The sequence below is a fragment of the Podarcis gaigeae genome (genome assembly GCF_964106915.1).
Source record: "Podarcis gaigeae genome assembly, chromosome: 2".
Taxonomy (NCBI): domain Eukaryota; kingdom Metazoa; phylum Chordata; class Lepidosauria; order Squamata; family Lacertidae; genus Podarcis; species Podarcis gaigeae.
In genome coordinates, this window is record NC_139679.1 from 32,632,811 (window position 1) to 32,647,911 (window position 15,101).

At 44.8% G+C, this 15,101-nt stretch overlaps 2 protein-coding genes across 11 annotated transcripts in view; one reads left to right on the plus strand and one right to left on the minus strand.

Moving 5' to 3' along the window:
* Positions 1–9,482, plus strand: part of TMC6 (transmembrane channel like 6) — a 29,118-nt gene extending 19,636 nt beyond the window's left edge. For 7 of the 10 annotated variants that reach the window (XM_083727499.1, XM_083727501.1, XM_083727504.1 and 4 more), the window contains 10 exons: positions 406–578; positions 1,040–1,121; positions 1,694–1,791; positions 2,225–2,320; positions 3,210–3,285; positions 4,069–4,202; positions 5,653–5,829; positions 6,649–6,727; positions 7,564–7,642; positions 8,992–9,482. In XM_083727499.1, coding sequence (XP_083583625.1) covers positions 406–578; positions 1,040–1,121; positions 1,694–1,791; positions 2,225–2,320; positions 3,210–3,285; positions 4,069–4,202; positions 5,653–5,829; positions 6,649–6,727; positions 7,564–7,620 — 972 coding nt within the window. In that variant the 3' untranslated portion in view covers positions 7,621–7,642; positions 8,992–9,482. The remainder of the gene's footprint in view (positions 1–405; positions 579–1,039; positions 1,122–1,693; positions 1,792–2,224; positions 2,321–3,209; positions 3,286–4,068; positions 4,203–5,652; positions 5,830–6,648; positions 6,728–7,563; positions 7,643–8,991) is intronic. The other 3 variants (XM_083727507.1, XM_083727508.1, XM_083727500.1) reach the window with 1 other exon arrangement.
* Positions 9,483–10,804: 1,322 nt separating this feature from the next.
* On the minus strand, positions 10,805–15,092 carry ARL16 (ARF like GTPase 16). The gene is made up of 5 exons (XM_083727886.1): positions 14,896–15,092; positions 14,063–14,119; positions 11,908–12,021; positions 11,444–11,559; positions 10,805–11,189 (listed from the first exon to the last, which is right to left on the minus strand). Exons 1-5 carry the CDS (start codon positions 14,989–14,991, stop codon positions 11,021–11,023), a joined length of 552 nt encoding a protein of 183 aa, XP_083584012.1. The 5' UTR covers positions 14,992–15,092; the 3' UTR covers positions 10,805–11,020.
* Between the last annotated feature and the right edge of the window lie 9 nt (positions 15,093–15,101).

Genomic DNA, 15,101 nt, shown 5'->3' on the forward strand with positions numbered 1-15,101 from the left:
ATTTTCTGGGTCTGTGGCAGGGACTCCTTAGTCTCTTTGGGGAAAGAGGCCATCACTGGGCTCACATGAGGCCTGCCTTCTCCAGCTTTGGGTCCCCAGATGTTATTAGACTACAATCCCCATCATCCCCTGCTGGCCTGGGGTGATGGGAGTTGTAGTACAACAGTGCCAGCTTTCCAGTTGTTTCTTCCATGAAAGATGGCCACTTTTCACTGTATTAAACAGACAGATGAAGATTATTATCTCCTGCAATTTCCCAGCCTGAAAGTTGCGATTTCAGTGATAGTCATAAAGGAGGCGCTGCGATGCTTCTATCCCGTTCCTAGAATCTAGAGCTCTGTTTACATTAAATGTGGGGACTTGATAAGAGTTGAACAGGTAACCCACGGTGCACCACTTCCGCAGGTTCATCATGAGAAGCTCTTGACAAGCAACTACCTGGGCAAAGAAGCCCTGCTCCTGGCCCTGCCTCTGCTTGTGTCTTTGATTAACTTGCTCATCCCCTACATGTACAACCTCCTGGCTGCCTGGGAGAAGCAGGAATCTCCCGTCCTAGAGGTGTATGTCGCCATCTGCAGGTAACACAGAGCCTAGCAGCTGAAACAGAGGAGCATGTTGCTTCCTCTGCATTTTGTGTCCAGGTATTGGCGTTGGTCCTCCATGCCTGAATGTGCTGGTGATAGCTTTTTTCCTACCTCTTTACTCCTGCCAAGCAGAAGAACAAGAGAACTAAGTGGGTCACACTTAAAGCACATGGGTTCCGCCAAAGAATCCTGGGAACTCTAGCGTACCTCTTACAGAGCTACAATTCCCAGCACCCATTTAAACAAATTCATCTCCCAGGAATCTTGGGCGGGGGGAGCCATGTGCTTTAAATGCATGCTGTGGATGTGACCAGATTCTCCAGGTAACATTCTGGCAATTGGAGGTGGAGTGGGTGGGTTTAGTTGATCTAACTTGGAAACAATTTTCTTCCTCAGAATATTGTTTCTTAGGAAATTCCTTTCCTCTTTTTCTTTCTTTTTCTTTTTGTCTTCAGGAACTTAATTCTGAAGATGGTTATCTTAGGGTTGCTGTGTTATCACTGGCTGAGCAGGAAAGAGACGACTTCGGAAATGGAGGTCAGTGTGAATGGAGGGCAAGTGAAGCTGCTGCTGGGACATTTCCAGCAACTGCTGGTCTTCTGTGGTTTTATCATACTGAACCAAGCCAGGCACAAAAAAGGTGGCTTTGTGTACTTGGAACAAAGTGGCCCCCCACTCGGATGGTTCATAATTTCCAGCAAATAGCTCATGAGAAATGGGAAAGGTCTTTGCAGCAGGAAACCTTTTCTGGTACTTTGAATAACCTTTTAAACTTTATTTATGCCAAATATTAGTTTCTTAAATCCGTTCATTGGGCATGCTAAAACTGGAACAATGCAAAGTATCTTGTGGAACAGGAGGAGAGTTGACCGGCTGCAGCAAAGGCAGGCTGGCGTTGCTTTCCCTTGTTTTAACCTGCAGCAAATAGAGCCCTGCCCCTTCAAAAGCAAGAGGCAAAATGTCATCTTTTTGCTGGCACGTTGCACATAGCAGGGATGGACTCAACCTCTGTTGCTAGGGTTGTCTGAAGCAACAGCAGATAGAAGAAACTGGTTGGCCAAAAACTCCAGAAAGAGAAACACCTCTCCATTTTGCCCATTTTTCCACAGTGCTGGGAGAACTTTGTGGGGCAAGAGCTCTACCGCTTGGTGGTGATGGATTTCATCTTCTGTCTCTTGGACACCTTCTTCGCAGAGCTGATGTGGAGGTAATTATCAGGCCAATCCCTTTCCCAAATGCCAAAACTTACTCTGGCAAAGCTCTGCTTTGCAATTTGGACTGACTGGGGTGGAATCTAGACACATACAAAAATGCTTTTTAAAAAAGCGTTTTGAAAAATATATTGAATTTGCCATAAGCTCACCAGCACCATCTACTGTCACATTTGTATAATGCACTTATAACATTGTATCTGCAGCTGTATAGCTGTGTCCTGGGTTGAATCCAGTAAAGTCATTGCATAAATAGAACTACTTCAATGGGCACAATGGAGCATCTCCTTCCCCTACACCCCACAGAATCTGCTCCAGAGGGTTGGGGAATCCTCAGAGCAGATGTGAGCAGAACTTGTCCCCCTTGTGCGATGACTTCATGGGATACAACCCAATCTATTTCTCTCTCTCTCTCTCTGACTAACTCAGGGTTATTTTGGAGAAGAAGCTACAGAGTAAGCGGAGGCCTGAGTTTGACATTGCTCGAAATGTTCTGGAGCTCATTTATGGACAAACCTTGACCTGGTGAGAGATGCCCGCTTCCATTTTTTTTGCTGGGTCACTTCTTTTCCCTTTCCATATTCATGTTATAGTCTTACATTCTGTTCACCCTGCAGATAAGAGCACTAATCTGTTTTTGAAGAAGGCAGAGGATCTTTAGATCTCATGCATTTTATTTAAAACATCTACACCCTGTCTCATGTGAGCTGCTCAGGGTGGCTTTTAGTGCAATGACATATGTTAACAGAGGAAGCTGCCTTGTACTGAATTAGGCCACTGGACCACCTACTTGATATTGTCTACACTGACCGGCAGGGGCTTTCTAAGGTTTTCACAGCCTTACCTGAAAAAGCCTGGGACTTATGCATGCAAAGCATCTTGTTCTACCTTCGAGCTGCAGGTTTTGCAAATAGCAATCCTATTAAAACAAATATCAAGACCAGCAGTAAATTAAACAATCCTAATTAACCACTTTGAAGCAGGAAAGCTTTAAATTTCCTTTAAATCTCCGCTGCCACAGTCTTTCAGGTACTGCTGCACATCTGCACCCTGTTGTTGGTTGTTTATTTGCAGTATTTTTACCCTATTTTATATCATTCAAACTTTTAAAATAGGATTGCCACACCACAAAAACATGCAATGGGGTGGAGCCTCTAGGTCAAGCACAGCTCCTTATCATGGACCCCTTTGCAGCCCATCCATCTCCACCTTCAGTCTTTCTGTGCATTCATTTCTTTCAGACTCTGCTAAAGAATTCCACCTCCTTTAAAAGCCAGAAACTAGATTGAATAATGTAAAATACTTCACAGGATTCTGGTTGCATAATTTGAGATTCTGGTGCAAAAATGTGCAGGGGTTTACAAGCTCAGCTTAAGTAAACTACTGATCTCTCCTTTTTGTCCCCCCCGCCCAGGCTGGGAGTCTTCTTTGCCCCACTCCTCCCTGTTGTCCAAATCTTCAAGTTGCTGCTCCTGTTCTATATTAAGAAGGTAATTTATCTGCCCATCTCCAACGGGCACTAATACACTTTCCACTGCACTGAGGCGACATGCATTAGCAGAGGGTTGGCTTATGGAAGTTTTGTGGACAGAGAAATTGAGGTGGAGACAAGCTAGCAAAGCACACTGAGTGGACTTGCCTCCCAGACTGCCTTCGCTCTGTCCCGAAGACAATTAAAGGAAATGGAAACCTGACAGAGGTCCTTGACCAGCGGGAAGTAACCTAGATTGTACTTTTATCAGTCATGAGAAGCTGAGAGTCAAATGCATGTGTATAGAAGTGTATTATATTATAATCCCCACTCCCGTTTTTAAATGAAAAATAGCTTTGGGAGGTGCAATTCTGAGCAGAAAAGCAGTGGGAGAGAAGGGGTGCTTATTGCTTTTCCCATTGGCCATTTCCCCACTGGGTTGCTTTTCTTTCTGCAAGATTCTAGAAGCACGTTGCCCTTTAAAGTGCTTGCTGCGGTCAGTCTTCTTCAGTATACAGTGGTACCTCGGGTTACATACGCTTCAGGTTACAGACTCCGCTAACCCAGAAATAGTACCTCGGGTTAAGAACTTTGCTTCAGGATGAGGACAGAAATCGCGCAGCAGTGGCACAGTGGGAGGCCCCATTAGCTAAAGTGGTGCTTCAGGTTAAGAACAGTTTCAGGTTAAGAACAGACCTCCAGAATGGATTAAGTTCTGTATGGCTGAGTCCCACTCAGAAGTTGCTGTTGTTAGGAGAGTGAGTAAGCTAGTTTAAACTCTGTATTTTTTCCACCCTCCTAGACCAGCTTGATGAGAAATTGCCAGTCTCCCAGTAAACCCTGGCGTGCATCTCACATGAGCACCATTTTCATCACCTTGCTGTGCTTCCCTTCTTTCCTGGGTGCCTCCATATTCCTCTCCTACACCATCTGGGCGTGAGTAGATTTTCTGTTCAGTTGTAACTGACTGCAGTTACATTCCAGGTGTTAGAGGAATGCTGTGACTGCTGGATCTTTTGCCACTATTCTCTTAATTCCAGTTCTCTCACCCATGATATCTGATATCAAAACATCCTGCCCGTTTGGGCTTCTCTGTCCCATTCTTCTGCAAAACTTGTCCCCATGCCCACCTGAAAGGCACCTTGTTACTAGTCTCCACTGCTCCCTCGCTCATAAAAGCTCATCTTCCACCTAGTGCGAGTGCAGCCACACTAGTCTACCATCAAGGCACTAAAGTCTGAATGACTTCTCTGATGCTGGTGAGCATGCTGCCTTTGCAGCCTCTGATGTGCTGCTTTTTTTAAACATACAATTTCTTGCTGTTCCTTTGAAGAATGTGTCAGAAGTCTTGCATGTGGCAATCCTGCTCATAGGACATACTGTAAACCACTCTTTCCATATGGGGGCGGGGGTCAAACATAATTAAGGATTTTTGCTTTCATTCTGGCAGACATGTGCACCTGTTTTGATACTGCTAAATAAATTATGGTATGGTACAGAATAGGTAACATATTAAAAACTTGTCTTTGTGCAAATTGGCATATAAGAGAAGTGCAGGCAACTCCCCATTTATGTGGGTCTGCACGCTTAAGTGAAATCTTGAATATTGGGAACACCATTGAAAAGTCTGCAAAGACCCTCTAAACCTCCATGCTCAAACTCTCCATAGGCCACAGAGGTCAGTGCAAGTGTTTCTGGGATTGCAATTGCCAAGGCCCATGCTAGATTCTGTTCTTGCGCCATGTTTGCTGTTTTTGCCCCTTTTTGGGCCACTTCTGGGTTTGCTGTAATGCGTGCATGTGCGGTGGCGGGTGCCTTGAATGTACATAAATGGGGAGTTGCCTGTAGTTGAAAAGGGGCCTCTAGCTACTGCAGGCAGCTGAATATTCAGACATTTACACAATCAGTTATTAGTTAAACCCATGTGGGGCCTGCAGTAAAAGGTTGCACAGTGGAGTACTCCTGTTCAGTCAGCCATGGTCTTCTGCATGATATTCCATTCCCCTCCCACCCATTTTTCTATTGTTTTCTTTAACTCAGACAGTCAGTCAGCATTCCATGGCTGCTGAGCACAATCAGTTCTTATTCTTCTATCTTTTGTTTTGGTTTCTGTCTAAAGGTTGTTTCGTTTTTGCATTTCTGCAAACCTTTAGGTTTTTTTGAGCCTGCTGGTATCTCCCTCTTGTGGTGTCATTTTGGCCAAATAATCAGTGACGCTCACCTTTGAACTTACATTTTTATGCTACCAATGGCTTTGTAAATTATCAAGAAATGGTGTATAAATGTTGTAAAAACAAAATGATTAGGTGTGTAGCTTTTGTATGCCAAGTAGAGCAACAGTCCTTTGAATAGCTCTTTGATGCTGAGCTGCTCTTTGTCCATCCAGAGTTAAACCATCTAAGATATGTGGACCCTTCCGAGACCACGAGACCATCTATGAGTCTGGGAAGACCTGGGTTCTGAAGCTGGAGAAATCCAACCCAAACCTCACCTGGTTTACCTGGATCCACCAGCACCTGATCCAAAATAGCTTCTTCCTGTTTTTGATTGCTGGAATTTTGCTGTAAGTTGGAAAGACTCCATTATTTATCTATGCTTAGAAAGCCATAGATGGTTTCTCCCTTTCCAACCCAAAAAAATCAAAGTGGTTTGGTGAATACCGTACAGGGTTTACCAGGAATGGCATATACCTCAACCTGTGATATAATTGGAAGGAAGGCTGAGTGTGTGCCCTGTTCTCAGCATAGTTCAGCTTCAGTAGCATCAGCTGTTCTCTTCTGTAAAAGGTTGATGGCTTCCACTGTGGGACACCTCCCCTTATCAAGCTGGGGTACCTCTTAAGCTAGCACTAATGCAACTTACTAAACCTGTAAATATAACCTGCACATTTCAAGTTTTTCTTTACCACTGTTGATGCCATATGCTGTTCCAACGCCACCACAATTTCCTATTTGGTGGCCTTCATTTGTTGCTGGATTCCCATTTCCAACATCTGCGGCAACTGGCCACCTGGCTGGGGCTGATGGAAGTTGCACAACATTTGGAGGGGCACCACATTAGTTACCCCTGTGTTACGTAATCCAGTTACGATGCAATCCAGAGAAGGAAATTTGGGGGTGTTTCTGTGTCCAGCTATCCATACCTAATGGAATGTGCATCTCAAAGCTGTCAGAGGCTGAGGCACCAACATACTCATGGGAAGGAGTATTTTAGATGCGCCAACACCCAGGATTTCTGACTGCGCAATGGATCACAAGAGCATGATGGATCAGTTCTGTCACCAATCTGTTCCACATCCCTGGTGTGCATATTACTCTTCTGCACATTTCTCACTTAACATCTCTGTGTGCTCATTCTGTCCCATTCCTTTGTGATTTTGCAGAGCTGTGATCTACCTCAACTTCCAAGTGGTGAAAGGTCAGCGGAAAATCATTACCCTGCTGAAGGAGCAGATTGCCAATGTGAGTGGAGTCTGCTTTCTCCGGCGTAGTTCCGAGACCTGAAAGTGCTGCTAATTCCTGCTTTGTCAGAGAATATGAGTACCATGCTGAGTGGGTCTTAAGAACTGGGCCCTTAGTTCTTGGAATTTATTGGAACCAAAGCAAATGGGCTGCAGTCTGTTTCTTTCCATGAATGAATGAATGGAGGATTATTTCCCCTGTGGTGAAATGCAGTGCAATAGAAGCATACTTGGTTTCTCAGCTTCCATTGAAAGATATTTCTGAAGACGGCTGTGTATATGTGTGTGCTCACACAAAGTGCTTGTATACAAAATTCTACAGATGCATCTTCCACATTAGGTTCCTGCTGTGAACAGTCCCTTTGTCTGCATGAATAATGCTAGTCATAATGGCAGGACACTTCACTAACAATAAATAGATTAAACTTGCAGTAAATGCCTACAGCAGTTAGGAAAAAGCAATGAGCATTACAAACTTTTATTATCTGCCTGAAATGCTTCTTGGAAGGTGGCAGAATAGATTTTAAGCCCTCCAGGAATGGCAAACAAGCCCATGCTGCTGAAAATGTCAGTCTCTTGTTGCCTCCCTTCAAGCTTCTTCCTGTTCAGGAAATTTCACAGTAATCTCATCCACCTTCAGTCCCAGAATGTCCATTCTTACCAATTGCAAGCAATCCCAGCTTCCATGGAAAGGCAAATGGAAACGTTTCCTTGAGCTGGATGAAGTGAGCACAGATCACATTTGTTTCAACCTTTTATATAGATTCCTAACATCACTAGCATTTGTTCAAGAAAGCCACTTTCCCGCAACTCACCTTAATGTCTCTAACGTTCCAGGAAGGGGAAGACAAGATGTTTCTCATTCAGAAGCTTCATACTATATATGGGAAATGAGAATGCAGCAACTGAAGATGAGGTAAGGCTTTGGGGGCAGTTGAAGGTGAGGTAAGACTATTGAGGAGCTCCATGGAACTGACAAGATGCTGCTGCCAAGCTGCTTGGCTGGGTAGCACATATATAATGGACTGGTGCCTTAGCCAAAGCTAGTGTACACCTTACACTGAGCCCATCCAGGTGCAGCGGAGGCTAATGGGGTGGGCTAGAGGAAGCAAAAAGGTAGGAGAAAAAGGTACTGTAAAAGGAAAGTGGAGACAGTATAACAAAAGTTTGTAACTTCCTGATGAAGGACCCAAGAGGTCCAAAACATGCTGGTTATTAGGAAACTTTTTCTCCTCTCCCTTTGCTTCCTGCTTACCCGATGACCCCTAAGCCCACATAGCTTGTGGCTTCTTGCCTGTGCAGTTTGTGCCTGGCAGACTGGGTGCTTTTGAATGATGCATCAAAGCACCTTGAGTCTTCCCTTGTCCTGAATTGTGCAGGGAGCCTCCATGAATACAGGAGACTGGCCCTGCAGTTTCTGGGAGGTGATGAGGATGGCAAGAGCTTTGCATACTCCCCCCCCCCACTCACCCTGCTTATGTGTGGATTTTATATAAGCAAAACATCTGCAGAGACTGGTAACGAGACAAGCTTGGCTGTGTTGCAGCGCTCTCTCCTGTTACTGCTTAATGTATGCATATGTACACACAGAGAGAAAGGAAATGCAGTCCATTTTTGAAAATGTATTTCACTAGGAAATCAAATTGATGGAAGTAAATTGCAGGACCTTGGGGGCAAGCAAGATATGATGGTAGCAGATTGGAGGGAATCAGATTGCTATCAATTTCCTATGAAACAGGGCAGGGGAGCAATTTAAAGTGCAGCACAGGAAAGTGGGAGGGGTGCTGAACTTTTGCTCTGCCTGTACTTTTCTCCAAGTTGTTTTTTTCTTCCATCAGAAACAGTGCCTGCCAAAAATAAATTGGGGGGAGAGCAGGTGGGAGAAGGGCTTAGTACTGCTGTCTCGCCTAGGTTTCATTTTAAATGACCACAACTCTGCTTAATAGGAATTTGGCATGATCCGCTAACACAGGATTGTGCCACTGTTGCATCTTGTTTGTCCTTGGATGCTGGCAATCTCTTAGCTCTTCTGTTCACTTCCCAGCACACTCCCAAGGCAATAATTTACAAGCAAGATTAGAGGTGGAGGGTGTGTTACTAACAGCCATTCTGGTAAGTGAGGAATGTAAAAGAGCGCTAAAAGGAAGGACTGAAAAATATAGGTGTTGTTGCTGAGTGGTGCATATTTAGGACCATTATTCTGATTGCAAAAATAAAACCAGTTCTCTAATAACAATGGCAGCTGAAATTTCCCTTTCAATCCAGCAGTATATCAGTGGATGGGCAAGATGAACCTTTGCCTGAAATGCTCCTTGTGAGATGGAGGATTGATGTCGGCTGCTCTAGGAATGCTCTGAGGAATAGCCCATGCTGCTGGAAATGTCGGTCTCCTCTTGTCTGCCTTCAAGCTTTTCTGCGTTCAGAAGATCATGAGAATCTCATCCATCTTCAGCCCAATAACATCCCTTCTTAATATTGGCTGGCAGTTCCAGCTTCCATGAACAGGCAAATTGAAATGTTCCTTGAGCTGGACCCAAGTACTTGAAGCATACAGAAACTAATGATATTTAAAAGAGAAGGACCAAACACTGAATTTTTAAGAATTGTAATGGCCCTTCCTTTTGGGCTTTGCACAGTGGATTTATAGGGCCATTGAAGCACAATAAGAGGATTGTAAGACATTTGTTGGCAGGATGCCGTTTTTACCAGGACATCTTGATTTGATGTTATTAAAAACATTTTCTTTTGAAAAACTACCCAATTACAGCTGTTCATGAAGCCTGGATAGCTCAGTTGGTTAGAGTTTGGTGCTGATAACGCCAAGGTGACAGGTTCGATCCCTGTATGGGACAGCAGCATATTCCTGCATTGCATATTCCTGCATTGCAGGAGTTGGACTAAATGAACCTCAGGGTCCCTCCCAACACTACAATTCTGTGATTCTACTTGTGAAGATTTGGTTTCGCCCCTTCACCTTCTCCCCTGCCCCATCCTTTCCTCTTTTGCTGTTCCCCTTGTTTGTGAGCCTGGTGGCAGTACATCTTTTCATTATTATTGATCTGAGTAGCTTTGAGAGACAATAATTGTCAGAAAAATAGCATAGATTATAGCTGATGATAATATAACAGATCACCATCATCTTTTTCAAGATTCCTTAGTTTAAATGTACTTTTATGCTTAAATGTATCTTTGTTTGATTCCCCTCCCCCCAATTGCTTCTGGACCATTTCCTGAACATTTAAAGCTCTTTTCCTGGCAGTGTTACACTACTTAGCTCAAAATACCTTCCCAAGGAAACTACCCAGATTGGTTCTGTCCTAACCGTCTAAAAATTAGTCACACTGCTTTTATTCCATCAGGTTTTTAAAGGATGAGAGGGGTGGCTATTTTTAAACTTTCAAAGTGTCACCTCCTTCACATGGCCCAAAGTCTGTGATTGATTCTGGGCAAAAGGAGGCAGGGCTCGGCACAGAAAATTGGTCCAAGCAAGTCGCTTCTTCACTGATGTACAGGATGGATGGACAAATGGATCTTTTGCCTTTTCACCATTCTGTTAATCCAAGATCTTGCCATTGTAGCAGATGAAGCAAGGGGCATGGGGTTTGGTGTAAGCGACAATGGTTAGTGAGAATGACATGCAGCTAATAATGTCACAAAAGGATATGGCAGAAGGTAAGTTTCACGCCACATATAATCAAATAGGTGCCCTCGACATACAACCACATTCCACAGGCCAGTTGCAACTGCTGTTGTGTGAATACCTGAAGGGAGAAATTTATTTTATATTATATTGTGTAAAAGTTACAATATCCCTGAAACCAAGAGGTACCTTTTGGATTCTTTGTTAACAACTCTGCATTCATTGCATGAACAAAGTATCCTGCAAAGAGGCTCTAAGCCACAGAAGGAATTTAGAACTGGCACAGACGCCATGGGAACTTGGACTGTGAGAAATGAAGACCTTAATTAAAATAAATGGATGAGACAGACATGTAGTTTGTCCTTCCCTTCCATAGAAGCATTCTCTTCCGGCATCCTAGTAGCACATGCAGAACAGAAGAGGCAATATACTGAATGATTTAAATAGGAAAATATTTACTTTTGGGTTCAAACTACATCCAAAGTCCATAGCAGCAATGTTGTTCCCACTGCCTGCAGGGAACTATTAAGTTTTGCTGGCTATAAATTTTGCTAGCTGCCGCTTCCTAAGTGATAAGACTAGGACTGTTGCCTAGGTCTCTTTCTGCTGCTCCATGTCCAACCAAGGTACCTGAGGTGAGAGCAATCTCCAGCTTCAATCACATTGGGTTGTAGAATGAAACCACTGCATCACATTGGATAAGCCATTGCCATCACGCGCACTGGTCTCTACAACAGTGATGGGCTGCTTGGCACAGGCAATGATATCCTGGATTCGGAACAATGACTTCATCTCCACAAGGGACATATAGCAGGGTAGGTCACTAAAGTCCAAGTAGAGAGAGAAAACAGTAGTCACACACTTTTTACTGCCTGCTGAACTTTCCAATAAAAAGCCCTGCAGTGGAACATTGTGAGCAGGTTGCAAATCAACTGAAAATTAAAATATCCCCATTCTTATAACTCTCATCATCCCACTGCCTTGCCATTGGCTACTAATAGTCACTGAAGCCCATCAAATTCTGCTCCCCCTCTTCCAGAGTCCCCTGCACAGAGATTAAAGTTAAATATCACTTACATCTTGTTGAAAATGATGAGTACAGGGACTGATGCTAGCTGCTCAGCAGAAAGAAGTGACAGAAGCTGAATGCAGGATGAGGAGATTTGCGTAGGCTTAGCAGCATCAATCATGTACTGCAGGAGGGACAGAAAGAAAAAGAGAATGATTCAAAGGGAGCCCCAAAGTGAAAAACTAAAGTTCCAGAGTTTTCCAACACAGCATAGCCAGAAGAATTTGGAAATATGCATGAACCACTGAGGTGCTGCAGCATACGAACTGCCTAGTTATTCTCTGGTCAGAGCAAGATTTTCTAGAAATTTGAGTTATTTTTTCTAAGTGGAAGTATAGTACATAGGGCTGCCAAGAAGCAGGTGCAGGACGTGCTGATGTTCCAGGCTCTTCAGACCCTATGCTTTCATTTTTAATGAAAGTAAGTAATTAAGAGCAGCAAACAGCCACAGGAGTGGACAGATTTCCCTTACCAGGACGCAGCAACAGTCACTGTAATAACTAGACCAGATGGGGCCCATGCATCCTCCCAGTTCACGAATTGTGATTTTCTTTCGTATTTGAAGGTCAGTAAGGTTTGTGCCAACCTGCAAAGGGACAACCACCAATTAGACTTGTACGCTGGTGGGTAACTGAGCTGTTATTCACAACACAGGCAAAGGGATTGGTCCAGGTACTTCTGTCAAGCATGACTCAACTTTTGGCACTAGAAGAATCTGATTGGAGCTCTTCCATTCACTTAAAAGGCCTGATAAGCTGGAGATGCTGTTACAATTCTCAAAACAAGCTACTGCTGCCTTATAATGACAGTGCAATCCTGTGCATACTTAGTTGGAAGTTAAAGAACTCAATGTGTCTTACTCCCAAATACGTGCATAGGTTTGAAGTCTTCTACTGGCAGCAAGTTCCACTGAATTCAATGGGATTTGCTTCTCAGTAGACATTTATGGGGTCACACTGTACACATCTCATGGATCAAGCAGCCTGCTGTGGACTAATGCAGACTGTAAAAGTGTCATTTTGTGTAGGTAACCTAAGAGCTGTGGGGTATGAAATAACAGTGTTCCCAGGGAGTACTGGTATAGAGAATGGTGAAGCTACCCTTTAGCTACATCACAGAGAGTTGGTCAAAGTGTTGTTTTAAAACAAACTAATTTGGTTTGAGGTTTAGTTTACAGTGGTACCTCAGGTTAAGTACTTAATTCATTCTGGAGGTCCGTACTTAACCTGAAACTGTTCTTAACCTGAAGCACCAGTTTAGATAATGGGGCCTCCTGCTGCCGACACGCCGCCAGAGCACAATTTCTGTTCTCATCCTTAAGCAAAGTTCTTAACCTGAAGCACTATTTCTGGGTTAGCGGAGTCTGTAACCTGAAGCGTATGTAACCTGAGGTACCACTGTATTTACATGACTCATCTGGGCAGAGGGCTCTAGGAATGTTTGTGTGATCAAAACCACTGTGCTTAATAGTTTCAATAGTTTTAACCAGTGTCTTAAGAGCACTAAAAGTTTCTTGGTTGTTTTTATTGATGGTGTGTTGCCCAGAAACCCCAAAATGCTGAATGTGGTCTTGCCTTAAACATACCACTGAACTATGTCCTCTCCTTGTGTACAATTGCTTCTTTTCCCAAAGTTGCTGAGCTTCTCCAAGCTTATTTTGAAAATATTTGGAGCAATATTAATACTTGCAGGAGGCTGGGGACAGGGTAACGTGATAATAGTTTTGCAGTGTGCAACGAACTGTAAGCCGACTACAACACACAGCCATGTGTAAGCTATACACATGGCTCAGCGCGCCCCCAGGCTTCAGGGTGCAGGCAGCTCTCCACAAGCCGTGGGAGAGCTGCCCTCCCACGGCTTGCGGACAGCTTCCTGAAGCCTGGAGAGCGAGGGGTCGGTGCGCACCGACCCCTCTCACTCTCCAGGCTTCAGTGAAAGCCTGCATTCGCCCCATAGGACGCACACACATTTCCCCTTCATTTTTGGAGGGGAAAAAGGGCGTCCTATAGGGCGAAAAATACGGTATATAAGAAGTGTATCCTTTGTACCAAGAAGAGCGACAAAATGCAACAAAGGTAATCACAGCAGAAACTATAGGAAGAGGTTGGGGCCTGTCTTAGAACAACAACTCCCTGAGAGCCACCTACAGGCCATTATCACACAAGCAAAAACCACTCTGAAATAAACCAATCTGTATATACAGTGTTCAATTTCATTGACGAATTTTGCTCAATGAATTTTGATTTCATTGACGACAGAAGTGTAAAACATTAGCTAGTGTGACCACAGCAATGCCCTTATCTTTACCACAATTTGCTTCTGTCAAAGATTTTGCCACGTCTTCCCTTCAGGAGCAGTATATCATCTCTAATCTGGGTACCACAACATCCTGTACCAATCGGAATACAAGAAACTGCTTTATGCCAAGTCATACTGTTGGTGGGCTAGCTGGGCAATATTTACTCAGGCTGACAGTGATTCTTTCCTATTGATGCTACTCAAGATCCTTTGAACAAGATGTTCAGGAGCAAACCTGCTGGCACCTTCTACTTGAAGAGCACATGCTCTACAGCTGAGCCCCATCTGCTGAGCCACAAGAACCAAACCAAAGACAAGAAAGGCCATACCGTAGGCAGAGTAGCTGGTGGCTCCCCAAGGTCTTTGGCACCATCTTTGGAACTCAGCTGTGCAGAGACTGTTAAGGAAAGTGGTGGGAATGGAATGGAGAAAGGTTCGGTACAACACAGCACAGTCAGAGCCCAAACAGGTGCAAGGGGTTCCCTTCAACCCCCAGGAGAGAGGATTGGAGTGGGGTTGCCATATGTCCTCTTTTCCCACCACATGTCCTCTTTTTTTCATTGGTAGTCATCATAGTGATCCATAGTTAAAAGTGGAAGTCACTAAAGTTTTGCTTTTCAAAATACAGCAACCCTCACGGGAAGGGTCTGTTGTCATGAAGCCAGCCTCCCACCATACTTAACTTTCTGTCACCAGGAACTATCTCCTCTCCCTCCCTCCACGGCTTTTGCCCCAACTCGTGCCCAGTCGCACTGCCAGGCAGGCATGGATGACCAGCAAGAGGGGCACAAGAAGAAGAGGAGGAGTTTGGATTTGATATCCTGCTTTATCACTACCCGAAGGAGTCTCAAAGCGGCTAACAATCTCCTTTCCCTCCCTCCCCCACAACAAACACTCTGTGAGGTGAGTGGGGTTGAGAGACTTCAGAGAAGTGTGACTGGCCCAAGGTCACCCAGCAGCTGCATGTGGAGGAGCGGGGAATCAAACCCAGTTCACCAGATTAGGAGTCCACCGCTCTTAACCACTACACCACACAGGCCAGAGAGATACAGCTCACCCACCACCCTAGGCAGCCTCCCCGCTTCCTCCTCCGCCTTTTCGGCCCGGCTAGACCGACCACCTGCCCCCCCATCCCTGGCCCTCCATCCAGCCACGAGGGGATATTCTGCAGCCGCTTCACCAGCAGGGTCTTGCCCGCGCCCGAACCCCCCAGAAGCAAGTAAGTGGAGCCGCCGCCGCCGCCGCTGGCCATCACCATAGCAACCAGAGGCGGCCGCTTCCTCCCCGCCACGAAACCATCCGTTTCTGGACCGACAAGCCGCTCCGGTCGCCACGTCCGCCAATCGCCAAATGGCTGCCGCCGGAAGT